This window comes from Saccopteryx bilineata, chromosome 1, assembly GCF_036850765.1.
Source record: "Saccopteryx bilineata isolate mSacBil1 chromosome 1, mSacBil1_pri_phased_curated, whole genome shotgun sequence".
In the NCBI taxonomy this organism is placed as follows: Eukaryota; Metazoa; Chordata; class Mammalia; order Chiroptera; family Emballonuridae; genus Saccopteryx; species Saccopteryx bilineata.
In genome coordinates, this window is record NC_089490.1 from 97,446,833 (window position 1) to 97,473,771 (window position 26,939).

Sequence of the window (26,939 nt, forward strand, 5' to 3'; positions counted from 1 at the left end):
AGCATGGGCCCTAGATAGGCAGAGCATCAGCCTTAGACGGGGTTTGCCAGGTGGATCCCAGTTGGGGGGCATGCAGGAGTCTGTCTCTCTATCTCCCCTCCTTTCACTTGGAAAAGAAGAAAAATAAATAAATAATAAATGCGACTCTAAAAAAATTATGGTTTAAAAGACATCACACCAAAAGTAGATAAATTTATTTTGTATAAATATAATACATATTAACATTATTTACAAAGCTAACATTTTATTTATAAAAGATCTATATCTCTATATGGACAATCAGACACATTATTATCACTTTAAGTAAAAAGTATTTCTAGAAATTCATAAGTCATTTAAAAAAATAGCATTTCAAGATTGCTATGACCAACTTATATAAAAAGAAAAGGCACCCCCCTTAAAACCTCACCCCAGTGAAAAAGGGGGGATTTGATATATTGAAGCTTTTTGAAAATTTGCTATCACCTTTTTTTAAAAAATTACTAGAAATAATCTCTTTTCTTAAAAGGGAAAAAGTTATAGGTAAGATTTTCCTTTAGAATATAACATTAAAATTGGGATAGGCTCCTGAATGATATTTGCATATTTGGGGCACTAAAAATAAAACAATCAAAAGGGATCCATTTGAAATAATTTCATGTACCAAACAAATTCTGAGTATCCAGTGAATTCAAGGCACTCTGCCAGATGCTGAGGGGGATTCTCAAATGAACACGATACAGTTGCTGTTCTCAAGGATACAATGATAAGTACCATAAGGAAGTTTATCACTCACCTGCTATGGGAGCATAGAGGAAGGGAAAACTATCTAGTGTGAAGAAATAGAAGGAATAGGGGAAAGAAGGGCTAGGATCAACTTCACAAAGAAGTCTTGGATAAACAGGCAGAAATGTTAAAAGAACCCAGTAAACAGAGGAAGGTTGGGTTGGGGTTAGCCGGAGTATATGATACCTGAGGAAAAGTGTTCCTTGCCAAGCCACTGGGAAGCCAATGAAAGTTGAAGAGCAGGGATGAAATTAGAGCTATGCTTTAGAACAGTGGTCCCCAACCCCCGGGCCGCGGTCTGTGGGCCATTTGGTACCGGTCTGCAGAGAAATAATAAATAACTTACATATTTCCATTTTATTTATATTTAAGTCTGAACGATGTTTTATTTTTTTTTTTAAAAGATCAAATTCCCTCTGTTACATCCGTCTAAGACTCACTCTTGACGCTTGTCTCGGTCACATGATACATTTATCCGTCCCACCCTAAAGGCAGGTCCGTGAAAATATTTTCTGACATTAAACCAGTCCGTGGCCCAAAAAAGGTTGGGGACCACTGCTTTAGAAGATGCCTTAGGCAGAGTTTAAAATGGGATCACACAAGGAAGGCATAGGAATTAGAAGAAAAGTTATTTCAAGCACTGGGAAACAGGAACAAGGACTTGAGCCAGAGTCTACGCAACAACGGGAGGGTAATTAAGATGGAAAGGATACAAGAGCAATTGCAGAGGGCCCTGTAGAGACTTGAAGTTGGATTCTGGAGCCTAGATTTGAATGAATAGACATTGAGTTTTTGAGTTTTAGTGATGTAAAGTTTAAATGCTTAAAAGTACTCGAGTAGGTGAGTAGGTGTCCAACAGGTAGATAGTTGCAAAAATTCCACCTTGCAGGCTGGTGGAATGTGTAGGTTTAAGATATGAGTTATAATGAGGGTATTTTGGGTGCTGTGCTTAAGATGTAGATGACGAGAATCCGGTCCTCACTTATAGAAGAAGCAAATATTCAAGCAATATTCAACAAACATTATCTTGTAAAAGACATAGAATAGGTATTTTGTGGAAAATTGATATATTAGACATAGCATCTGCCTTTAAGGGGTGTACAGTATAATGCGCAATAGAATTTAATTCTTGAGTATGAAACACAATTGAATGACAAGATAACCTGGACATGTTTTCTTTGAATATATGTACCCTGATTTACTGGTGTCACCCCATTAAAATGAATAAAAAATTTATTTATAAAAAAAAAAGGCATTTACTTCTTGAATTCTCAGTCACTACATCTGACTACATTGCATCTCAAACTTCTAAAACCACAATGTAAGCACCTTCCCAAGACATTTCAGCATATGCTGTGATAACATTTACATTTTAACTAAATTACTAAATAACAGGCTTTCCCTATTTCTGGATATTTTCTACCAATCAAATAAAATACATATTTGGCTAACAAAACTATACTTCAAGGTTGTCTTCTTCGCTTAGTTGTTTTGTTACATCTTTATATTAATCAAAGTTGCTCTGATCATTTCATTTTAGGCAATTCTGCTACATACTACAAAGAATCAAGCTTTTGGTTGAAAAGAGAATTAAGTATCTTGGGCAAAGGACACCAGGAGGACACCGGGTACATTAGGGAACAGGAAAAAAAGTTGGAGAGAGGTTCAGAAATGCGGGATGATGCCAGAGATAACTATTCTCACTTTCCTAGGACTCTGGTGGGTCCACTATGTTAACAGCTGCCTCGGACAAAGGAGGAACACTGGTTGGGGACAGACACTAAGAATGGCAGCCTTCCCTTAGTCTAACCTGGCATCTCCAGTCTGGGTTATTTTCACAATTCTTTCTGGCTTAACTTTATAACTGCTCTTCCTTCTCCTCCTTATAAATAAAAGAGATATCTGAAAATGGTTTGATCGAAGCACATGTATCAGTGTAATAAACAGTATTCTTGGGATCTAGGTATAGTTATACTTTCTCCTCAGTTATAGAATGCACCCAATATATCATTTTTATTCTCTAAAATATTAGCTATCAAAAGGTATTTTCAAAGTAGTTTACAACAAAATGAATATAATTAGGTTTCTCAGTTGACATTGAATGAGCCAGCTTAAATAAATAATTGATTGGCTTTAGTAAGTTATGAGGATTGATAAGGGGGAAAGGGAATGTAATACTATTCCACATTTAAAACATTTTTATGGGGAAGGAGGTTGTCATCTGACAGCTTCCTCAAAGGGCTATATTTTCTATTTTTCAAAACCTTCCATGGGGCTAAGCCAATAGCTACTGGTACAATCCATACACAAGTTTCACATGTAATTAGGGGAATGACTAGAAGTTTGTGCAATGTTTCATCTATTTAGATTTATAACTGGTTCTTGATTCAGTCAGCAGTTGAAAGATAGAATAGCCTGCCTAATATTTTTTAAGATTCTGACTTTAAACCAAACTTTGCGGCCAGAAGGTTGAAAGCTTAAGAGGAGGGGGAAAGAACCCCAAATAATGTTATTGTTTTGAAAAATTCTAGGCCATATGAAACAGAAGAAAATATTTTGTAAGGTATAACCTTGGTCTCCAAAAAAGATATACTGAAAACAGTAGGGATTCTAACCTGGAAGCCTTTTTTATGCTATCTTGATTAAAATTAATGCACTGCAGAGAAGTATAGTCTACCTACAGTAGCAGAAAGACTGGGGAAATAGCATGTGAGGATGGTGTGTGAGGTTGCAATAGGGTTTACAATGACTCTAGAGCAAGCAACAGCCAGGAAAAACTACAGCAGCCAGCTCTAGATCTAACAGGGCCACCAGTGCTGCAACCAAAACACATTCAAGTCTTCAGAAAGGCACTCAGTGATTCTCTTGGCAATCATAAATATCACTGTGAATTAGGAAATATTTGATGCAAAAGAAAGGAAAATTCTTGTGCCCTTTAATGAAATACTTACAAGTAACCTTGTCTTTAGGGTAATTTACATTTAGCTTAAGCTCAGTCAATAAATGTTATTATGAACATCAGGAATGACTTTAACCATAGAGTTAATTTCATTTTCACTTCTATTAATCAAAACTTACAAAGTAGTTCCTATGTTAAACATTAAGTGCACCAGAATTATGAATATAAATCTTTCCTAATGGGGTGTTCTGACAGTTGGTTAAAGAAATAATAGACTTTTAAAAATTTACCAGGGAGGACATAACACAAAGTGGTAGTAAAAAACCGTTTAAAATAAAGAAGACTATACAATTTCAGTTAATACTGGCTTAAAATTTGTATTTTTGATATGGTAATTCCAGTTCATTTTTAAAAGCACAAAATTATAGGAAAAGAAAAAACATTCTTTTTAGATACAAATACTACTACTGACTTGGGCTCACAACACTTAACAATAAGAAGAAACATTATGTAATATGTTTTGCTTTTTAAAAAAAAAATACACTTATATTTGTGTTGAACTGGTAGCTTTATAAAAGGATTAACTTAATTAATGTAAAGGCTATAGAGTTAATTATTTGTGTTCCTCTGCAAATGAAAACATCAATTAAATAAAAATTCAGATTCTATCTCTCTCTTATAATTCATTGATGATGTAACATTATCTTATGCCAAAAGAGGTACATCAATAGTAGAAATACTTGAGATAATTTACTGGAATTTCATTTCACAGTTACTGAGGTAGAAGCTGGCCATGTGTTTTTCCATTAAAGGATACAAAAGTTCATCTTAGTTTACTGATTAAAAGACATGCATTTTTGTTATAAGTGGTTCTATAATCATAATTTCTGAACCACTGCATAAAACTTGCTTCTTGATGTGTGTTTTTATTTACAAAGACCTACCACTAGTGAAAATGTTATTACAATGTAACACTGTAAGACACATTGAGAAAACAGTGTGGACCATGTCACAAACAGTTAATATAGCATACAGTATTAAAATGCATTTTCTGGTTTCTAAAGAAAAGGTTCTTTAGAATTCAGTGTGAATTTCAGAAATAATTCTGACTTAAGTAAACATCAAAATTGTAATAAATAATATAACATTAAAAACATTTTTAAAAATTACCTTATATCTAACAAAATAATGTCTTATATTTGATGAAGATTTTGGTTGGCTTTATCTTGGCAGTGTTCACTTGTATTAAATTTTTGTACTACATTTACTCCATTCTGATGAAATTCCACCCTTTTGGAATCACAGAAGAGTTGAAACCAATTACTGCTACAATATTGTGCCTTCCTGAAATGCGTCTATCCACCTATTAAAAAAAAAAAATTTGTTAGATTTGTAAAATGTAATTATCTGATGTGTCAGGTTAATATTGGTAATAGCTGTGCCTGTGAATCTAGTTACCCTAACAGTGTATTTAAGATCTTTCCCATAGCAAAGTAGAATTTTGTATATACAGTATAGAGCTATCTTATTTGGTAATTTAGCCAAAAATTTAGCCTGGAAAGTGCATCTCATTTCTATGAGACACGAGGAAGGGGCCATTTCATGTAAAAGCTCTATGAAGTCCTGATGGTCCCATTTAAATTGATTTTGGAAGTGGATATATCTGCAAGGCCTTTGTTTCAACCCCCTTTCTGCTTTTAGGAACACAAGCTCTGTCCTTGTCTCTTTCTCCCTTAACCAAAGATCACATCCTTGGGCATCCACAGACTAGACCTGTTCTAAAATTTCAATGAAAGGGAATCCAACATCTATCTATTTATAGTTCTCAGTTTCAAAGAAATCTTTCCAAAATCATTTAGTTTCAAAGTTTCACCTGAAAATACACTTAGTGGCAAATATTCAGAAGATACTTGGTGATAGTGTCTTTGTACCTCTCTAGTGGCGTAACTGCTTCTGAACTACTAGGAACATTTGAAATCACTCAGTTTAAATAATACAAGCACTATGTACAGGTTTAGCTCAAATTTCAAGAATAGAATTTTCAAAATTTTAAATTTTAAATGCAAATGGCATAGCTTATACCATAAAAAGGCCTTTAAAAAGCCAAAAATTTCCATTGAAGCTCACACATTTTATTATTGTTATGTGAAAAAAAGTGATCCATATGCTATTAACAGCCTCAAAGAAAAACTCATAATTCAACCTGTATTAATTAAAATTACAGGGGTCCTTGGGTTACGACACAGTTCTGTTCCTAGACAGTGACGTGACCCGAATTTTGGTGTAAGCTGAAACACACCGTAGCCTAAATCACTACATAATCTAGAACACAGTTGTAAGATCATAATCTAGAAGATAAAAACACAACTAAGCCACAGAAAAGAAAAAGGACATAAATATGATGCACTGTGCACCATACAGCGTATCTTCTGCAGCGCACAACCCAACTATCAATAGTTCGCCCATGTAGTCCGTTAAGCATGACACTACTGTCGTGTAAGCCAGAACACTCATGTCTCAATTTTTTAAATTTTATGGAAGTGAGTGTTGTAAACTCAAAATGTCGTATGTCAATACTGTCGTAATATGAGGACCCCTTGTACAAGCAAGCTAATTCCCTTCACCTAATATTCAGTTCTGTCTTGATGTGATTTCTAGCTTGTCAATTTAAAGATGTAAGCAAAAGATGTGTATTCAAAAGCAGTAATTTTTATCAGTTTGGTGATACAGATGAAAATGAGAAATATATCTAACAGACTATTACAGCAATTACTATTTAAGTATTTTTACAGGAAAAAAAATAGCTAAATGACAATTTTAAATATTCTTCAGTAGACAAAAGGAATTATTTGTAGTAACAGCTATGCAGGGCTGGATATCCTAACACAGACAGGGTGGGGGGAGTCTTAAAGAGAATTCGTAACATTGTACCTGATTAATTTTCTGGAACATATGGTAATTTTGGTATATTAATTCTTACTGCCTTAAGAAAAGACAAGTCTTTAAAAAAGACAAGCCCGGGCCAAACAGCTCAGTTGGTTAGAGCATCATCCCTCCACGCCAAGGTTGCAGATTCAATCCTCGGTCAGGGCATATACAACAATCAACCAATGAATGCATAAATAAGTAAAACAACAAATTAATGTTTCTCGCTCTCCCTTTCTCGTTCTCTAAAATCAATAAAAAGTTCTTTTTCAAATGACAATCCTTGCTTACTTAAAGCATTCTTTTTTATCTGCATGCACTTTTTGAGTCTATTCAGAAAACATGAGTACCTCTTAATGAAAACAAAAATGTGTATTTTGTGAGGCCAAAATAAAAGTCAAATGAGAGATGAACTGTTTTGTTCAGAGAGGACCTTGATTTCACAAAAGTATGCTTCTCTATATGAAGTAACCTCATGACATTTAAACATTCCTGTTGGAATTTTGAAGAGACTATTTCAGACTTTACCATCTAAAATGTTATCTATTTTGAAATTAAAAAAAAATAAAATGATATCTATTTCCTTTCACTCAGTCACTGGGAACAGCATGGGAGCCTCTTCAATTGCCTGACCTTTTCCCCAAAGAAGTTAGCAAGCAGCTGTTTAAACTCCCGCTGTTCCCCAGCACAATGGAATCACTGGCCTGCCAAACCCTGGAATGCTTCAAGAGAAGATCCTACCCTCCCTGAAGGAGAGGTCAAATACCTCGGCTCCCCTCCTCTCAGCAGAGCGGCGTCATGCTGCTGCTTCAGAGGTCATGTGGACACAAAATATTTTGGACAGAACTACCTATTTTCTTTCTCCCTCTGCTTCCTGAAAATATTCCAAATACTCTTGCCTGTCTTTAGAAACAGTTCTAAAGAGTATGAATAATATCTTAAATCTTTCTCATTTGGATCCTGATTTAAATTCTTAGTTGTCCCCATGTATAAAAGGAGGTTAACTTACAGTCATTTAAAGTAACAACTCAAACTTTCACGTATAAAAGAAAAAGATGTCTGAATTACTTACTTCTGAGCTGAGTGAGCATCATCTGCTTTGAATACATAAAATACCATGTTTTTGTGCAGTAACTGAAATACTCTAGACTCTGAATTCTCATCTTTGACTTGACTGACAGTGAATCCTAGTAAAGGTTGACTCTCCAATGCTGCCACATCCTAATTTAAAAAGACATAGAGGGCGATGGGTTTTAAAGTTGATATAAAATTTAGATTTGTGAACTTCTGATGTATATAGCTCTGATTTCATTTCATGTACACATATATAAAACAATAATTGTAGCAATTTATTCAGTTTTCATTTATTCAACAATATTTATTGAGCTGCCCCCTCCCTATCTACTGTCGGAGCCAGAGCCAGTGCTAGACAGCTCTCAATGTGTTCACATCCACTGACTTTCACGTATTTCCCTACAACCACAGGAGGTAGGTAATTGTATTACTTTCATTTTATGGCTGCAGAAAACAGCTCAGAAAGGCAAGTGATTCAACCCATCCCACTAAGAAAAAGCTCGACTCTTAGAGTAGTAGTTTTCAGAAATGTTGGAACACATGGTGATCAAACAGGAAAAAAGGGTAGTATTAAACAGTCAGAAACTGTTTATAACCCAAAGGAAACCTAGATTATCTACCTGATGCCTGATCAATACAATCTAGAGGACAGTCAAGGAGATGTCATCCAACAGAACGTGGCAAAAAGGTTAAGAAATGCTTCAGCGAAGTAGTCACATGACAACAAAGCAACTTACATTTTAATACTATGGAAAATTCCTAGTACTTTTGAGTAAGAGCTCTCTAGACAAAGACATTGTTCACATTAAAAACAATACCAGCCTGACCAGGCAGTGGTGCAGTGGATAGAGCATTGGACTGGGATGTGGAGGACCGAGGTTCGAAACCTCAAGGTCACCAGCTTTGAGCGTGGGCTCATCCGGTTTGAGCACGGGCTCACTAGCTTGAAGCCCAAGGTCGCTGGCCCGAGCCCAAGGTCACTGGCTTGAGCAAGGGGTCACTCACTCTGCTGTAGCTCTCCCCCCCTCACCGTCAAGGCACATATGAGAAATCAATCAACCACTAAGGAGCTGCAACGCAAAACTGGTGCTTCTCCTCTCTCCCTTCCTGTCTGTCCCTTTCTGTCCCTCTCTCTGTCTCTGTCCAAATAAATAAATAAGTAAATACAATAAAAACAATACCAACATCTCCCCCTCCAGAAACAAAACAAAAAAAGTTAAAGAAAGCAAATAGATTAAATAAATACTGTAACTATCTCCAGTGGCATTATGAAATAAGATACCAAATTTACGCATCGCAGTTTCAGATCTTACCTCACTCGCAGCATATGTGTATAGCACTTTATTTTTTATGACAAACCACAAGTGCTTCCAAGGTTTTTTATTACCCTTTGATCTGTATAAATAGCCACTCATCGAAGAATCTTCTGTGTTTGCTGACACCTAGATAAGCAAATCCCATATATATTTTAATGCTGTGCACACAAAAGTTTTTAAATAAAATTTGCTTGACCATTGGTTCTGAAAGCAATAACCACAGTAATAATGTTTCAGAATGAAATAATTTATTTTCAAAGTCTGCTACTGTACAAACTGAATACTTGCCATTTTTTTTTCATTACTAAGAGCATAAAAACCTTCCTTTTAGATGTTCTAGAGCTCTAGAATTCCTGTGTGTTTCTCCGTTGGTTCTCCTATGTGTTCTGGGTTGCCAGAAAAACAATAATTCTAAGGGCCACAGATGCTTTTTTAAAGCTGTACTTTGGGGACTGTGTATGTTGCTTATTGCTCTAGTTATTCTGGGAATTGGGGAAAGTTACTTAAAACTGTAAGTCTGTCCCTGAAATAGCTAAAAAAAACCTGAACAACAGAAAAGTAAATAAAGAATTCTACTACTAATAGTGATTTTAAAGATCAGTTCCTGTTCCCCAAATTTTGGTCTGAAAGAAGCTTGTTTTACACTTCATAAAAAGCTGAAAATGTTTTAATCTCTAGGCAAAAAATAGTAAGCTTTTAGTGATTATAATTTGGCAGTTGAAACTTTTTTCTCTCTCTCTCTCTTTTTTTATACAGGAACAATAGAAATATAAAGAGCTAAGTTTAAGAATTGCCTTATTAGTGGTATGGTTTACAGACTCTTAAGTGGCTCCCCATTACCCTTGCCTCTGAAAGTTATACTTGTATAATCATCCCCCTGAATGTGGGCAGGATCTGTCAGTATATGGTGAAGGTGATGGGATGTCACTTCCCTGATTATTATATTATATAAGACTCCCTCTTGCTAGTAGATAGCTCCCATTCTGGCTTTGAAGGAGTAAGCAGCCATCTTGGGAAACCCATGTGGCAAGTAGCTGAGGGCAGCCTCTAAGAAAAGCAAATAAGAAGCTAGGACCTTCAGTCTTAGATCTGCAAGAAAATGAATTCTTTCAACAACTGGAGCGAAAACAGACATAAACCCTTCCCTAGTCAGCCTCCAGATGAGAACTCAACAACGGCCAACACTATGAATATGGCCCTGGAGAGATCTCAGCTAAGCCATGACTGGAATCCCGAAATAATAAATGTGTGCTGTTTTCACATAGTAACCAAGCAAGAGAATAGAATAAAACAGTACTGGCCACAAAACTAGCATAGGTTGAACTAATTAATACACTAATCAAAATGGGCATGGCCAGAAAGCCAGTGCTGTCTAATCTCTGACCCTGGCAGTCTGAGCACCTGCATTTGAGGAACTGGGATAGGAGACCAGTGATGCCTGTGGATTAGGCCACTGGCAGGTCTAACTGTGTAGGCTATTACCACTTCTAAAAGTTTTCTTTTAAGTTTAAAGGAAAGACAATCAGCTGTATATAACCAACCAATGCCTACAAATAACAAACCGTGGAGATAAGTAACTGTTTACAACATGCCCAAAATATTCTATAGACTTCTTCCCTCTGGTGCTGAAGGGTCTCCTCAACATCAACAGTATTAAAATGCATATCCTAATAGTTGTGGGAAATGACATCTTACTTTATGAATGAAAAATGGGCTATTATATGAGTATAAATAATTCAGCCTCTATCAGGTTGCAAGTTAATGGAAACACTTACTTCTTTGAGAGCAGCTGGGATTTTTTTCTGTTTCCTCCCTGATGGAATACTTTGTAAGACTGATGATAAGGCACTTGAAGATTTGTGATTTCCGGGAGATCCAATCTTAGGAGAGTTCTGGTGATCTAAAAGAAATCAGGTACACTTATACAGCCAATGGTAACTGTTCTGCAATTCAATTTAATTCAGATCGATAAACATTATTGCATAAAATATCCACAGGAGGATACTCAAGAAACTGATGACACATTAATGGCTCTGGGAACAGAAATGGATGACCAGAAGTTAAGTGGAAGGAAGACTTTCCACGTTCTATTATTTTCTACTTTTTCAACACTAAACCATGTGAAAGGATTATCCTTTAGTGCCCTTAGAAGTCTGAAACATGTTACTGTACTACCAACTTAAAAAAATTAAAAAAAACTTCACTCCTAACTTAAAAAAAAAATCTAAATCTAACACTGTTTAGTATCTAGATACATGACCAAATAATATTACAATGACCAAGATGCTAGAAAAGGGACTATAAGACAAGATGAGCAAGCAATTAAGTCTGACTGCACAGTTTCAGGAAAAGCAGGGGAGAAAATGAGATTTTGAGTTGGCCATTAAGGGATAAGTAAGAGTTTGCCAAGCGAAAAAGAGGAGGGAGAACGCTCCATGAAGAGAGGTCAGCATAAGCAAAAGCAGAGAGATATGAAATTAGATCATCTATTTGGACAATAATGAGGCTGGAAATGAAAGGCTGGTCCTAAGGAACCTCGATGATGTTTAGACAGTGGGAAATCAAAGACCTTTTAGGCTGGAGAGTGACATGAGCAGATTGAATTTAGAAAAATAAATCTGGCAGTAGGAAGGAGGAAGGATTTGCAGCAAGACCTGTTAGGAAATTATTATAGTAGTCCAGATGAAAGATAATGAAGGCCTTAATATAAGATGAAGAAATAAAGAGAAAAACAGGTTTTTGAAAATAAATTTGACAAGATTTACTGACCAAATAGATATAGATGATGAAGAAGGATGATTTAAAAATGAATTTCAAATGTTTGCAGCTTATATTATATACTGAACAAAGGGAGGAACATAAACGATGGGAAGGATTAATTTAGACAGATATGTCTTCCTGGAAAAAATGAACACGCACAATAAACTAAATCTGTTGATTCTCAAATAGCATGTCATCTAGTTTTATTCATTTAGATATTCTCATTTGCTGATGAAAAGTTATTCTTCATGGAAATGAAAGATGATCTCTTTAAAATTTAGAACTAAAGATTTCAGGAATTTAACTAAAGATCTCTATCCAAAATACAGGCCTGAGGCCCTGCTTGGCTGGCTCAGTGGTAGAGCATTGACCTGGCATGTGGATATTCTGGGTTTCACCGGTCAGGGCACACAAGAGAGGCAACCTACTGCTTCTCCACCCCTCCCCCTCTCCCCTCTCTCTCTTTTCTCTCTCTTCTTATCCTGCAGCCATGGTTAGATTGGAGCGAGTTGGCCCTAGGCACTGAGGATGGCTTCGTGGAGCCTCCAACTCTGGTGCTAAAAGTAGCTCAGCCGTGAGCATAGCCCAAGATGGGCAAAGCATGGGCCCCATGGAGGCTTGCCAAGTGGATCCTGGTCAGGGTGCATGTGGGAGTCTGTCTCTCTGTCTCCCCTCCTCTCACTTGGAAAAAGAAGAAAGAAAAAAAAAAAATATATATATATATATATAGAGAGAGAGAGAGACCTGAACAGCCCTGCCAGCTGCATTCATCTTAACTGCAGGAATGGATACCTGCAAATAATAAGTAGGCAGATATGATTTATATTTTGTATTTGGTGAAAAGCTAAAATTTAGATGTACAACAGAACCTCACTAAATCAGTCCAAGTGATTAAAATTAGGCTAACAAGGTAATACCCAGTATATTTCCGTAGACAATTACAGATAGATAAAAATGATTCGTATGAGCACAGCTGTGAAACTAGAAACGTCAAAATTATTTGAGAGTTAAAGTTCCCTTGTAACTGTATTAAGCATTTTATCCTATGAGTACATTTCTACAATTAGTATTCTTAGCAAAACGGTTTTCAGAGTAAAAATAAACTTCAGTCCAACCTCTTTTGGGAATACCATTAAGTATGAGTTAAGAAAGCTTAACTAAGAATATTTTGAGATGAGTATCACCAATCATGTTACTAATGTGTCTAAGAGGATCCTTTCTGAAGGCTGTCTGAAAGCACCTGAGAGATAAAGGAATTTGGGGTTAAGTCTTTACTTGTATATTACCTAATTTCTGCAGTTCTTGGAAACAATGTTCACATACTCTTGCTGGTTGATTTTTCAGGTAATCTAAGCCATACTTATTTGATGAACAAGCTTGGCATACAATCTGAAAACACATTGGAATTATTTAATTTAGAATAATCTTTGCATCTAAACCATCAGGTATGTTACAATTTATAGCGTCTGTTTTTCAAAACCTTTGAACAGTCGTTGAATTTCAATAACAACTCTAGGAGTTCAGGCAGTAATGAACTCACACACAATACCACACTGGAAGATACAGAGGCCAGAGATGATTACTGAGTGTTTACTACAAAAAGAATAATATTCTAAAGAGTTCATGTGTATAAAACATTTGAACAGTGTCTGGCGTGCAATAAGGGCTGTGTTAGCTGCATTGTCAACATCGTTGTTGTTGTCATCATCACTGCTGTGACCATGACCACCGCTGCCTCACCTCTCCCAAGTGTCTAGCACTATATTAAATCCTCTCTAAATAAGACCTCATTCAATCTTTGCAGTAATTCACTGATGTCATTATTACTATGCTCATTTTATTAATGAGGTCATGAAGACTTAGAAACATCACTAGTGATAACTTCAATGCTGAAAGTTCCCTCTATTAAATATAGCAGGTCCTTAAATAATGTCATTTCATTACAACATTGATGTGATACCACAGGAACTTAAATTAATTATGGCTTATATCAATTAACATACAGTAAAACTGATTTCATTGTAAGCTGTTTCACTTAAAGTGGCAGAATCTATCAACAATGTTAAGTGAGGACTTACTATACTTATACTTAGTACCTAGATAAATGCAGTTTAAATAATTACCTGTAAATGTGAGGGTCCATTTAATTGTGAATCTAAGCGGTTTTTTTAAATGAAAATTGTGTTGCTGACATTCTAACGTCAATTTGAGGTAGGAAGGAGTAAGTTCCCTGACAAGACTGCCCCATGCCTAAATATTTAGAGAAAATACCATCCATGATTCAGTGTCTCTTTCCCCCTACTCTGGTTTACAAGGGGAAAGATACTTCCTCACTATGTACAGCCTGGAGCTTTAAAAATCACAACTGAACTGGTGGCCAATGAGCTTACAAGTGTAGGTAGTATGCTACATGAGGAGGAGAGTTTTTCATTAATACCAAGAGGGTCTTTGGCCCAAAGAGTAGAGTTTGATAGTAATCACAACAGAGAAGGTGTTATCCTCTCCAACCTTGCCACAAGCCCGGCAGTGGTGGCGTCTCCAAGTCAGAGTAAATTCACTTGTGCAGATCATACACATTGTGGCTCTGGTATCAGGAATCCAGATGGGAGCCTTTGATCCAAGGGGACTAACTTCCTCTTTATTTTCCGAGTCTGCCTGTGGAGGAACAACTTCTGATTATCTCATGCACGTGGACTGCTACAGAATCAAGCCTTTTCTTGAGCACTGGCAGCTCACAATGCTGAGGGGATCATTCATGAAATATGGGCTATTGTCTTTTTCATGTCCTCATGATATTAAAATTAGCTAAATTGTAACGATCCTCTAACACAAATTAACTTTCAAAAATGCCTGTGGTAGTAAAATGACTGCTGATTAGTTTTCTTAAACTGTACTCTATTTTCTAAATTGTATACAATAAGGTTTTAGCATCAGAAAAGAATATGACTATGCTACATGTTATCATAGACCTGCAGTGAGACATTAATAGGATAAAAACTTAGCTACACACAATTCCAATCCTTCTGTGAAACACTTGTTGCATTTCTAACTGCCTAGGAAAGGTTTCTTCAAAATGAAAAGTAAAATGCATTTAAAAAAGGAAGGAGAAAAAGACAATACCTCATCAAGACTCCTACTAGGACAGAATGTGATTCTTTTCTTGGCATACTCCTCTATTGACCTGGAAATCGCTTCTAGCCATTCATCCCTTTCTGTCGCAGAGCTGTATGGGGGTAAAAGAAGGTGCCATCAACCAGATGTCAGCTTTTATTCTTTGCCTTTTTCTTACTTCTTCTCCTTCTCCCATGGCAACAGATTCCACCACCTGCCCACAATGCTGGTCACAGCAGCAGCCCTGAGGTTTATGTGCACAAATCGCCAGACCAGGCTCTAGAGAACACACGGCACTTTAGCAAACACAATGCTTTTCTTCCTTCCAAAAGTACTGCTTGGTACTGAATGGCTTTTGAAGTCTCCTAACTTTGGAAGTATTTTTATTTGGTTGACAAGCTATTCACACAATTAATCATAATGACTCTTTATATATCCAAGGACTTTCCTCAGATATAATCTTAGAAATTAAAACGATTCCAAGAAATCAAGTTTTAAACTCAAGTTTATACCATAGAATACTAAATATATCTAGATTAGTAACAACTACTAAAATTTTCTAGAGAGGGCAATAGGTTAAGGAAACACAGTTTTGGGACCATAAACAGATGTTTAAGGACTGGTTGATGGGGAAACTGCCTGTAGTTGTCAGGGCCTCTCTACCTGACTCAGCTCATTCCGTTTTCTGTCCCTACCCTCAGGACTTCAGGAGTTATGATTCAAATCGAGATGGAAACGGCTGAATAGGGGAGAAGCCTATTCAGAAAAAGGCATTCTTGTACTTTTGTGCACCTCCTCACACTCAAAACGCTGGTAATTTGATGATCGCTGCTATGAGATTATCGCTGCATACCCGAGAGTGAGGGGCACATTACAGGGTGTGTTTGTGTGTGTGCGTGTGCATGCACAAAGAGAGAGAGAGTTTAATAAGTTTGGAACTCTACCATACTAAAATGAAATCCATCACAATAAAGGGCATGTGACTGCGTAAGACGGTGTATATTTTTCTTAGAGAGGCACACTGCAGAATGCAGGAGTGAAATGACTTCACATCTGCAATTTGTTTTACAATACTTCAGAAAATAGGAAAACTCGTGGCAGAATCGTCTCGATCATTTTGAGTCTGAGTGATGAATATGCAGTTTCATTATATTATTAACTCATTTTTTAAACTTTTACTCCCAAATATTTTATTAATAAGTTTATGTTAAAAAAAATTAAAGAAAGTTATGTGTCACACAGAGTAAGACATTAAAAACATGTGGTTTTTGAACACTTAAATGATATTTTTAAAATAAAAAATTCTATAAATAAATAAAGGTATGCTTAGGCATATTTTTGTTACAGTTAAATAAACTCAGAGCAGGTCAAGGAGATACTAAAAAACCATTCATCTTCCCCACAATAATCATTCTTAGAAATATACCTTCTTATTAAATAACTTAAGAGCCACTTAGTATTTGAACTCATACGGTTATTAAAAGGTAGAAATCCAGTTTACAAATAAAAATTTTAAGCTTGTATGTTTCTCAAATTTTTATTATATACCAATAACAAAATAAAATAGAAACAACCCCCATCTCTCCAAAACAAACAAAACCTCCCTCAGTTACCTCTACTATTCCACCATTACTATCACAACTAGCTGACAGTTCTTTAACAGTTACTACACGTGTCAGACAACTGTGTTAACTGCTTTACAAATATCATCCATCTCTTCCTCAGAGCAACCCCATGGAATATAGATTGGATCTTACACATAACCCCATCCCAACATCACCACCCACCCTCACCATTTACAGATGAGGAAACTGAGGATTCAAAATGTTAGATAATTTGCTTTAGACAACAGACTATACTAAATAAGTTGGTATCAGATCCAAGTGTGGCTAAAGGTTGACCCCTTCACCACAATGTCGTCTCTGGCCTCTATTCATGTTCTCTGAAGAACACTATAAACACACAGGCTCAGGCTCCCAAGCAAACATTCATAAAATATTACCATCCTGCCCTTTCTCCTTCCCTCCCCACTTTTTCACTGGAAGAGGTAACAGAAAGCAGAGAGGCAGATGGCTAATTTGAGAATTGCCATCTGATTTTTCCGGAGCCCCAAGAGCATGTGGAATGTAATTCAACTGCACAAATCATGTCACATATGCTGTTCTTTCATTTAATCATTCCTGGCTTTCTCTTGTGTGGGTTCTGCCAAATCAATGTTTACCAGCTCTTGATAACACATTTTTCACAGACCACACACATTTGCTGCAGCACCGAGTGAGGACACTCTAGCTCTCCTTTTGTAACATGGTTAGCAGAAGAATCAGCATCTTCCTCAGATCAAAGACAGTTAAACCAAGTCTTCTTTTCTCTATGGGACGTGCACATTAGCAAAAAGCAAATTTATACTTAAAAAGCACCACCTTCCCATTAACTGGGGTGAACTTCCAAGGGGAAAAACCCTCCAACAGAAGGGGTTTCTGGTGTATGAGACCTGGTTACACCATATACCCCTTTTATTAACTGTACGTGCTACTCTGAGGTCCAGAGGCCACAATGCTTCAATTCAATTCATTTGAGTAACATTTACTGAGAGCCTACTAAGAGCCAGCTCCTAAGCCATGAACTGAGCACACAAAACACACCTCACTTGTGAGGGCTTACATGTGATTGAGGTGAGACACAGAAACAAGTAATTACCATGTGATACAATAAATGACACAGAAGTGGTAAATTACCTTCTACAGGTGGCAGGGAAGGCTTCACAGAGGTGGAGACTAAAATAGGACTGGAAGAATTACAAGAGTTTGACAGGGAACTCTCCATTCTCTCTGTGTATCTTCATTCAGTCTCTTGGCTTTGGTTCCCATCTCTAAGTTGATGATTCCCAAATACACACCTCCAGTCCAGCTTCCTTCTGACATTCAGACCCTTCCACATGCTGTCTCCTCGATGGTGCCATTTTGATGATTCATAGGCACCTCACATTCAATGTGCACATCTGAAACTCAATTCCTCATCTCTCCCCAAAGCTGCTCCTCTGTGTCCCCTACACAGTGGAGGTACCGCTGCTCAATATGATGGGCAGGCTGGAGCTCACTCTCAATGCCTCTCTTTCATCCTCTATGTCCACTTGGCCATCTCATTCAGTTCCCCTCCCAAACCATTCTCCAAACAGCAACCAGATACTCTAAATTACATCATCCCCTTGCATAAACCTTTCAGTGGCTTTCTGTGGCTCTTAGGCTAAAGATCAAATCCATAAGATGGTTCTGCGAAATCTATCTCCCTGTCCCTCCAGGCTTATCTTGGGTGACTCCCTCTCATTCTCTATGTTCAGGCTGCACCAACCTCTCAGTTCTTCAACTATGTCAGGCTCCTTTCCACCTCAAGACCTTCCTTTCCTCTTTGCCTAGCTATCCAACCCCGAGTTATCCTTCATCAGTAACTAGACACAGTGGGTTTTCAGGGAAGCTAAACCTTACTGCCCATTCTCTGTCAAATCTAGTTCAAGATCGCTTGCTTTACAGCTTAATATCTCCTGGTAGTTTTCTTGTGTCCTACTTTTCATTATACTACTAAATGACCATGTTAATATTTTCTAAGTGTATGTCTTCCCTAATGGACTATGAGCTTAGAGAAGGAGGAGGACCCTTTTAAATTTCCACTGTATCCCAAATGCCTGGCCCAGGGTAGAGACTTCATATTACTTATTGAACAAAATGATGAATTCCAGGTGGAGGCAGCCACCTGTGCAAGGCAGAAGGCCGTGAAGGAGGCTGGTGTGCATGGAGAATTCTAAGCAGACCCATGCTGATGGAGCATGCCAGGCTTTCGTGTGGTGGGTACAGGAAGAGTGATGGAGATCAGGCTGGTGAGGCAGACAAGAACCAGATCACAAGAGGCCTTCTTAATCCCTTTTTACATGGTATACAGATCTGCCTCATTGTGGATGGAGGGATCCAGAAGGGGAGCATGGCATTCATACATGTCAGCTTCCTTTCCCCCATGCCACCTGAATGCTCCCTTGGAAATTCATGTTTCCTTTATCAAGAAGAACTTTCCACTCCTATCATTTCTCCTGCATCTCCTACATTCAACCCATGAGCAGTCCTATTGGCTACACCTGATTCTAACTACTTCTCACCACTCTAGTCCAAGACACCATCATCTATAGCCCCTTACCTGGTCTCCCAACTTCCTCTAGCCTCCAGTGGTCTGTCTCCTACTAAGCAAGCAGTGTGCTCTTTCTAAAAATATAAATTAATCAGGTCAAGTCTTAGCTTAAAACCCTGAGATGGCTTCCCATCATACTTAAAAATCCAATGACCTTCCAGATACTTACCTGATAGGAAACCAAAGAAAAGAAGATTCCCCATCGTTTCCTGAATTGTTTAATCTTTAATAAAAAATAATTTTGTTTTTACCAAAGCACATTTTTAGTTAGGAAACTTAAGTGCAATTAAAACCTTGACTTTCTTATAGGCATTTCCTCCTTGGATCTTTGAAAATAACTTTCTTGATTTCAATAACCATACTTGAAGTGTTTGCAAGGAGCCTGATATACAGGGACTTGATGTTCTTTGCACTTTTGTTCAAACTCAAAAAAAAAGGGAGGAATGAAGGAAGGAAGGGAGGGAGGAAAGGTCATAGCTCTGCCTGGGAGCTAGGAAGCATTTTGGCAACCCCTGAAAACAGTATTTATCTTCTCCTGCCATCCTGAGATCTGGTGTCAGGCAGCAGTGGCCAGCCACTTTCAGAAAAGTGACAAGAACCAGTGAGTTAGCTGTTCCTGTGCTCCTCTGATTTTGGTCTGAGTCTGTGACATCCATGGACATAGGCAATATTACTATGGTTAAAAGCATAAAAATTTAGTGTCGCATACACCTAAGTTCAAATTTCAGCTCCCATGCTTACTAGCTGTATAAACTTGGACATGTTTTCTAGCTTTCATTTTTCTTATATGAAAGGTCAAGACAATACCTACTCCACTAGTTATAGGAATTAAAAAGAGAAAATAATTATAAAATGTTTAACACAATGACTGATGCAGAGAAAAAAATGTTTCTAGTTATGACTCTAGTTGCTATGAAGACCCTCGTTGATTTTAGTGGTTTGGACACAGCTATAAACAGGCTGCCAGGAGCCAAATCCTGGCCTTGATTATGTAATAGCTGGGTGGCTTTTCTGACCATTACATGGGTGTAATAGTGGCCATTTACCTTGAAAGGTTGTTGTGAAGATTTCACAAACACTCAGAAAGTGCTCAGGATACTACCCGGCACAAAGTAAATGCTGTAAAAGTATTTGCTGCTATTTTAATTACATCAGCGTCTGTCTGAGAGCTGCCCAGCCGCGCTGGCTCGACCCAGCAGCAGAGCGTGCCGTGGCTACTGCCTCTGCCTTCACCTGTTACATCCTGCCAAACCCGCCTTCTGCCGCTTGGCCAAGAACTCAACAATGTAGAACGCATACTGCTTCAGGTTTTCTCAAGACTTTATTTACATTATGGTATTATAGCTTGATTTATACATAAGTCACTGCAGGTTCTAGTTTAAGGCAATGTGGTATCATCAATGACAACAGAATTAAAAGCAAAAACCTTGCATCTACATCTTGACTTTGCCAGCTATGTATCCTTAAAACAGCAACTCAATTTTTCTGTGACTTTATCTTACTCCTTTTAAATGAGATGACACCTACCTTGTAGATTGGTTATGTCCTTCAATGTTATGTAAAAACTTCCTAGTAAGCATTAAAGCACTAAATGGTTCTTTTTGTTTGTTTTTTTTGTTTTTTTACAGTGACAGAGTCAGAGAGAGGGATAGATAGGGACAGACAGACAGGAACAGAGAGAGATGAGAAGCATCAATCATTAGTTTTTTTTTCTGTTGTTGCAACACCTTAGATGTTCATTGATTGCTTTCTCATATGTGCTTTGACCATGGGGCTACAGCAGCCCGAGTAACCCCTTGCTCGAGTCAGCGACCTAGGGTCCAAGCTGGTGAGCCTTGCTCAAACCAGATGAGCCCGTGCTCAAGCTGGTGACCTCGGGCTCTTGAACCTGGGTCCTCTGCATCCCAGTCCGACGCTTTATCCACTGCGCCACCGCCTGGTCAAGCAGCACTATATGGTTTTAAAAACACGTACTATAAAAAATTTGAAACACTTGAAAAAAATTATCAGCAAATCAATTTCTAGCATTATTATTCTATTCAGAGGAACATTTTTATCTTTGCTGGTAGCAAACTGTTGTATTAGCTCTCAAACATTTTATACACAGTACATGGTAAACCAAGAGAGAACTGCATGGAATTCAGAAAGAAAAGAAGGGGAAAAACTTCAGTAGTTAACCTAGATGTGAAAGAAATGCTAGAGGGAGATGGCCAACCTTATAATACTGCAAATGCTCACCTATCCAGTTTTTAAATTTACCTGGCTGAGAGAATGAAGGAACGTTCTACACTCTCAATCTTCAGTTCATTCTGATATGCTTCTTGGGTGGGTTTTTTTACCTGGAAGAAAGCAAAACAATTTGAGCAAATTCATCCTACTGAAAATCTCATTTCACCCCGGGCAGACAGCTCGGCTGGTTAGAGCCTCGCCCAAGGCACTGGGGTTGCAGGTTTGATCCCCAGTCAGAACACATACAGTTGATGTTTCTGTCTCTCTCCCACCCTCTCTCTCTAAAGTCACTTAAAAAAGAAAAAAATCTCATCTCGAAAGCATCGCTCAAGTCGCCCAGGGTCCCGGCTGCCGACTTCCACCACCGACCTTCATTTCCAGTTTTAGCCACCACAGCTCTCCCTCATTAAACGCCGACGCACACCCAGCCCCAACTCCCCCACTTTCAGGCCCTTGCTCACAGTGTCCCCTCTGCCTGCAGTGCCTTTCCCTGCATCTCAGCATGGCCAGGTGTGACCTAGAGTTGGCTCTTCCCTCAAAAAGATTTCCTCAGTTCTCTCTCTTTCCTAGCTGCCATCCATCCCTCCTCCACGTCTCACCAAAAGCTGCACTCTCTTTACTTTCTGAACTCCCAACCAGAAACTCTGCTTTCAGTGATATTTATTACTGTCTATTTTCAAACTGCTTATACATAATGTATTGTTTTCCCTATTAGTTGCTAAGCCCCTGGAGAGAACGGTGTGGGGACAAAGACAAAAAGAATCATGCTTCCATTTATCCTTATATTTTCCACCAAACCTATTGCCATGTTGTTTATAGAAGTTTTCAATAAATATCTTATGAATAAATTTTAATGTATGAATGAACAAATGATGAGTAAATAAACGAACACATGAACAGTAATACATGGAAAAGAAAAAATTAAAAGATGATTATCAAAAAGATTTTTCTCTAATACTTTTTTTTTGTATTTTTTTTTTTTTCCTTAAGCTGGAAATGGGGAGAGACAGTCAGACAGACTCCCGCATGCGCCCGACCGGGATCCACCCGGCACGCCCACCAGGGGCGACGCTCTGCCCACCAGGGGGCGATGCTCTGCCCCTCCGGGCCATCGCTCTGCCATGACCAGAGCCACTCTAGCGCCTGGGGCAGAGGCCAAGGAGCCATCCCCAGAGCCCGGGCCATCTTTGCTCCAATGGAGCCTTGGCTGCGGGAGGGGAAGAGAGAGACAGAGAGAAAGGAGGGGGTGGGGGTGGAGAAGCAAATGGGCGCTTCTCCTATGTGCCCTGGCCGGGAATCGAACCCGGGTCCCCCGCACGCCAGGCCGATGCTCTACCACTGAGCCAACCGGCCAGGGCCTCTCTAATATTTTTTTAGGTTAAAAACAATCTTCCCACAGAAGCACAGACCTTCATTCCAGCCAAGGAGAGCATGTTGTTCAGTTTATACATCCCAGACTGCACCGGTGTTGTATACAACAGGGCATCATTAAACTGGAAGAAACATGTCAGAGGATGAAGTAAAGAAAACAAATTTCAGCTGCAAAGTTATTGATAAGACACGGAAATAAAGGAAAAGTATTACTTCTTTATTAAAAGCTCACTGAATAAATACTTATGTTCTGCTTCCGGAAAATAGAACCACCCAGAAAGTTTTATTAAAATATTATTAAAAAGGCAATTTCTTAAAAAATGTATTTTCTTTCCAAGTTCTGTGGACAGATTTAATGGTTTCTGAATTTTAAGTCCTTCTAAGGTATTACAATCTGCCTAAACAAATAATTGATTGAATCCAGTTTTCCAAATTAAAATGAAATTAAATTCAAAGAGAAAATAATTTTCTGGTTAAACACCTTTGTTTCCTATACTTGAAATGCATGGAAGCAATACATTCAGTCAAAGATCCCACTAAAACTACTATTTGAATGTGCTAATGTACAAATGTCTCCTTCCATAAAGCAACTCTGCCTGCCTGTGGCCCATCAGAAATATACATAGCCACCTACCAGGAAGAACACTCGGGGCTGCATGACCTTCCGAGATAGCTTCATCAGGGTGCCTTCTTTCAGAAAAACCTGGTTCATCCAAACAGACACCCATTTAGTCCTATACCATTACAACACAACAATGTACATATAATTTCCTTTTCAACTTTCTTTCCCCAGATTTTCTTCTGTGCAGGCTGGGTGGACATAGTTTCCTTGTGATTTTTTAAAGTCATGGTTTCTTTTAAAACCCTGTAAGTCATTTAGGAATTGGACAAGGCTGCAGTTTCATAAATCCAATATTGGTCCCAGCGGTAAACTATGCGGTCTGAAATGTAATTGACCCAGCATGCACTTTACCCAGAGGCACAGCCAACATCCTGACAATTGTATTTTGTAATTTCCCTGAATTCATTCCTTGGGCCATTTTTATGCTCGATTAGGAGCAACAAAATACCAATTTTCTCCTTCCCCTCATAAGCCTCTCTTACATGAAAGATTTTAATTAAATTGTCTTTAAAGTTGTGTGAGGTCAGCTAGTATTACACAATAAAATTATCCTATTTAATCAGATAACTCTGTGGGGTCCCTTACCATTCTTCTAATTCAATCATACTTCTTGTCACAGTGTCTTAAGTCATGAGCATTTTGAATGGATAGAATGAACTTATTTGAACCAGACTGGGTCAATGAGGAGTAACAATAACAACCTATTTTCATAACTGAAATGAAAATTAGCTACAAACTGTGCCTAAAATCATTGCATTAAATTAGCAAAAGTCACTCTAAAACAGTATTTTTCAACCAACGGTCTATGAAATGGTCTGCCAGAAATTTTATACCAGTCTGTGAAAGAGTTCACCACCCCAATGTTGTATAAAAATTATAGACCCAATGATCTTAGTTAAATTCGCTTATGCCTAGGGGTGATTTTTGCCTTTAGCAGTCCCCAAAATAATTCTTCTTCACAGGTCTCCAAGTGTTTAAAACACTTACCCGTCCAGGCTGCACTATTTCATGGTGCCCGTTTAAGCTGTACTGAATTTGCATAAGTTTCTGGAAGTTGTCCTACAGAAATAGAATGCAGAGCACATGAGGGTCCTGGCTTCCAGGTTCATCAGCACACCAGCCACTGAAATCAGATACTTACTCCTTGCTTCATGGTGTCATTGGCGTGGTTGGCTACCTCTATCACAACAGCAAGGGCATCTAAAACATGTAGGAACAGAAGGAGCGTTCGGTCATTACCAATGAATTGCAACATTAAGCAATTCCAGGTGACAAGATGGATAGTTCACAACAACCACCCTCTGGAGGATCTCAATTAACTGTGAGCAGGCAGAAATATGGATGATGAGGATGATGAGATTCAGTGGGGGCATGAAACAGGCAAAAGAATAGTACTTAGGAAAAAAATGAGCCAAAGAAACCTTACAGACTGTATGTTTCAATGTATGCATGTCATGTGCTGAGGTTTGATGATCCTGTTGAGGTTTACAAGGATAAGGATAGAATTTCACCTGGAAGCTAGGGACCATTCTAGTATAAACGGCCTTAGGGAGACAAAGATCCTGGAACAGGAAACCAGAACTACAAGAAGCAACTATGTAAGAGGGTCAGGGGAAATGTCATACGGAAGTCTAGCAGACTAGACCTTAGGAAATTACAAGACTTATTTTGTAAGCTGCATTATTTAGCTTCATCTGTACTTTATTCTTTTTTATTAACCCCTTGCCTTTAGCAGATTGTTTTTTAATGCTCTAGTCTTATTATATGTTATAAAAAAAAAAAAGTCTGAACTTTGTCTCCTTTTGGACGACAGTTGTTCTCAACCCAGGACAGTAATGTTCCTGAGGGATAGTTGGACATGTGTAAAAAAAATTTTTTGTTGTCACATGACTGGGAAGGTCTACTGCTTTAGTGGGTAGAAGCGAGGGATGCTAAACATCCTGTGATACTAAATAGACACCCCGACAAAGAAGGTTATTCCACACAATATGACAGTAGCACTACTGCTGAGAAAAGCTGGGAGTGTTGAGGACAGAACATGCCCTCCTGAGGCTGGTGTGGCAGTGACAGGAATCATCAGCAAAAGAACAATAAAAAAATCAATTTCTGGAAAGGGGCTGGGGAGTTTTGGTCCAGCTACTATAATGTACCAAGAGATTCTGTATCTGGTATCAATTTCTGTAGTCCGTAAATATAAATGTATAATTATATTATTACCACCATTATCAAAGGAAAGCAATATTTCCTTATAGAGACCCCACCATACATCAGAATGTACTGCACCCAGCACTGATCATGCAGATAATCAAGAGATGACCCTGGGCACATTCCCTGCTTTCTGGCCTGTCTGAACTCCAACTGGGCAGGGAGAGAAGCTTTTGGATGAAGTCATAAAGCTGCTGCTGTCTGCTCCCCTGGATTCCAAACTCTGAATTCTCCCATCCATTCAGTAATTCTGCCCTCTCCATGCCATCCATTGAAGAGGCCCTAGTGACTCTGTTCCTTTAACTCTTCTGCCAACTTTCCAAAGGTGTATTTGTCTCAGTTTCCCCACCCTTGGGCAATCTCCTTTACAACTGCCCACCTTTTTGCTGTCACGCCTCTGACCACACAGTGCACCCCTTGTTTACTGCCTACTCTCAGTTTTTGCTAAAGTGTGTAATTCCCTTTAAACAACCTCTTTAATCTCTGGCCCTGTACTTGTTTTATCTATAAAATGGAGCTAATAATTCACTGTCCTTGAAGGCAGAAGCCCTGGAACAGATGTCTTCTTGAGGCCCTATTTGCTAAGATCTGTTTAATATTTTCATCTTCACGAGACAGATTCGGACCTGGAATGCCCACTCTTGCTCCTACCTACCCTTCAAGCTCATCTCCAGCCCCACTTCTCTCTTCACAAAGCTCTGCCTCTTCAATCCTCACACTTTTCTCTCTCTTCCAAATGATTCTGTCCTGTTCAGTGCATGCTCACTTTACAGCCATCTGCTTTGTTCTTAGTCTGCTGGGCAGGCTTTTTTCTTGAGCTAGATTATGTGTCCACCAAAGACAAGAAGTATGTCATACCCCCACTCCAAACCTTTCCTTTAAAAAAGCACTTTTATAAGCATAACACTTGCAAATAGAAGATGATAGAGGAGAAAGAAAATAATTAAGAGAATAAGAATCTCTACACCAGTGGTCCCCAACCTTTTTTGGGCCACGGACCGGTTTAATGTCAGAAAATATTTTCACGGACCAGCCTTTAGGGTGGGATGGATAAATGTATCACATGACCGAGACAAGTGTCAAGAGTGAGTCTTTTAGACAGATGTAACAGAGGGAATCTGGTCTTTTTTTTTTTTTGTATTTTTCTGAAGCTGGAAATGGGGAGAGACAGACTCCCGCATGCGCCCGCCGGGCGCGACCAGGATCCACCCGGCACGCCCACCAGGGGCGACGCTCTGCCCACGGGGGGGGGGGGGGGGGGGGCGTGCTCTGCCCCTCCGGGGCGTCGCTCTGCCGCAACCAGAGCCACTCTAGCGCCTGGGGCAGAGGCCAAGGAGTCATCCCCAGCGCCCGGGCCATCTTTTGCTCCAATGGAGCCTTGGCTGCGGGAGGGGAAGAGAGAGACAGAGAGGAAGGAGGGGGGGGTGGAGAAACAAATGGGCGCTTCTCCTGTGTGCCCTGGCCGGGAATCAAACCCGGGTCTCCCGCA

The 26,939-nt window shown here is 38.7% G+C and overlaps 1 protein-coding gene across 5 annotated transcripts in view; it reads right to left on the reverse strand.

The window, feature by feature from the left end:
• FGD6 (FYVE, RhoGEF and PH domain containing 6) overlaps nt 1-26,939 on the reverse strand; it is a 126,516-nt gene continuing 99,577 nt past the window's right edge. For 4 of the 5 annotated variants that reach the window (XM_066261798.1, XM_066261789.1, XM_066261782.1 and 1 more), the window contains 12 exons: nt 24,387-24,445; nt 24,233-24,304; nt 23,258-23,326; nt 22,662-22,745; nt 21,283-21,362; nt 14,860-14,962; nt 14,248-14,394; nt 13,026-13,128; nt 10,755-10,879; nt 8,977-9,105; nt 7,662-7,810; nt 2-5,027 (listed from right to left, as the gene is read on the reverse strand). In XM_066261798.1, the coding sequence (XP_066117895.1) occupies nt 4,991-5,027; nt 7,662-7,810; nt 8,977-9,105; nt 10,755-10,879; nt 13,026-13,128; nt 14,248-14,394; nt 14,860-14,962; nt 21,283-21,362; nt 22,662-22,745; nt 23,258-23,326; nt 24,233-24,304; nt 24,387-24,445 (1,157 nt within the window). In that variant the 3' untranslated portion in view covers nt 2-4,990. Of the gene's footprint in view, nt 5,028-7,661; nt 7,811-8,976; nt 9,106-10,754; nt 10,880-13,025; nt 13,129-14,247; nt 14,395-14,859; nt 14,963-21,282; nt 21,363-22,661; nt 22,746-23,257; nt 23,327-24,232; nt 24,305-24,386; nt 24,446-26,939 lie in introns of all 5 variants that reach the window. The other variant, XM_066261807.1, reaches the window with a different exon arrangement.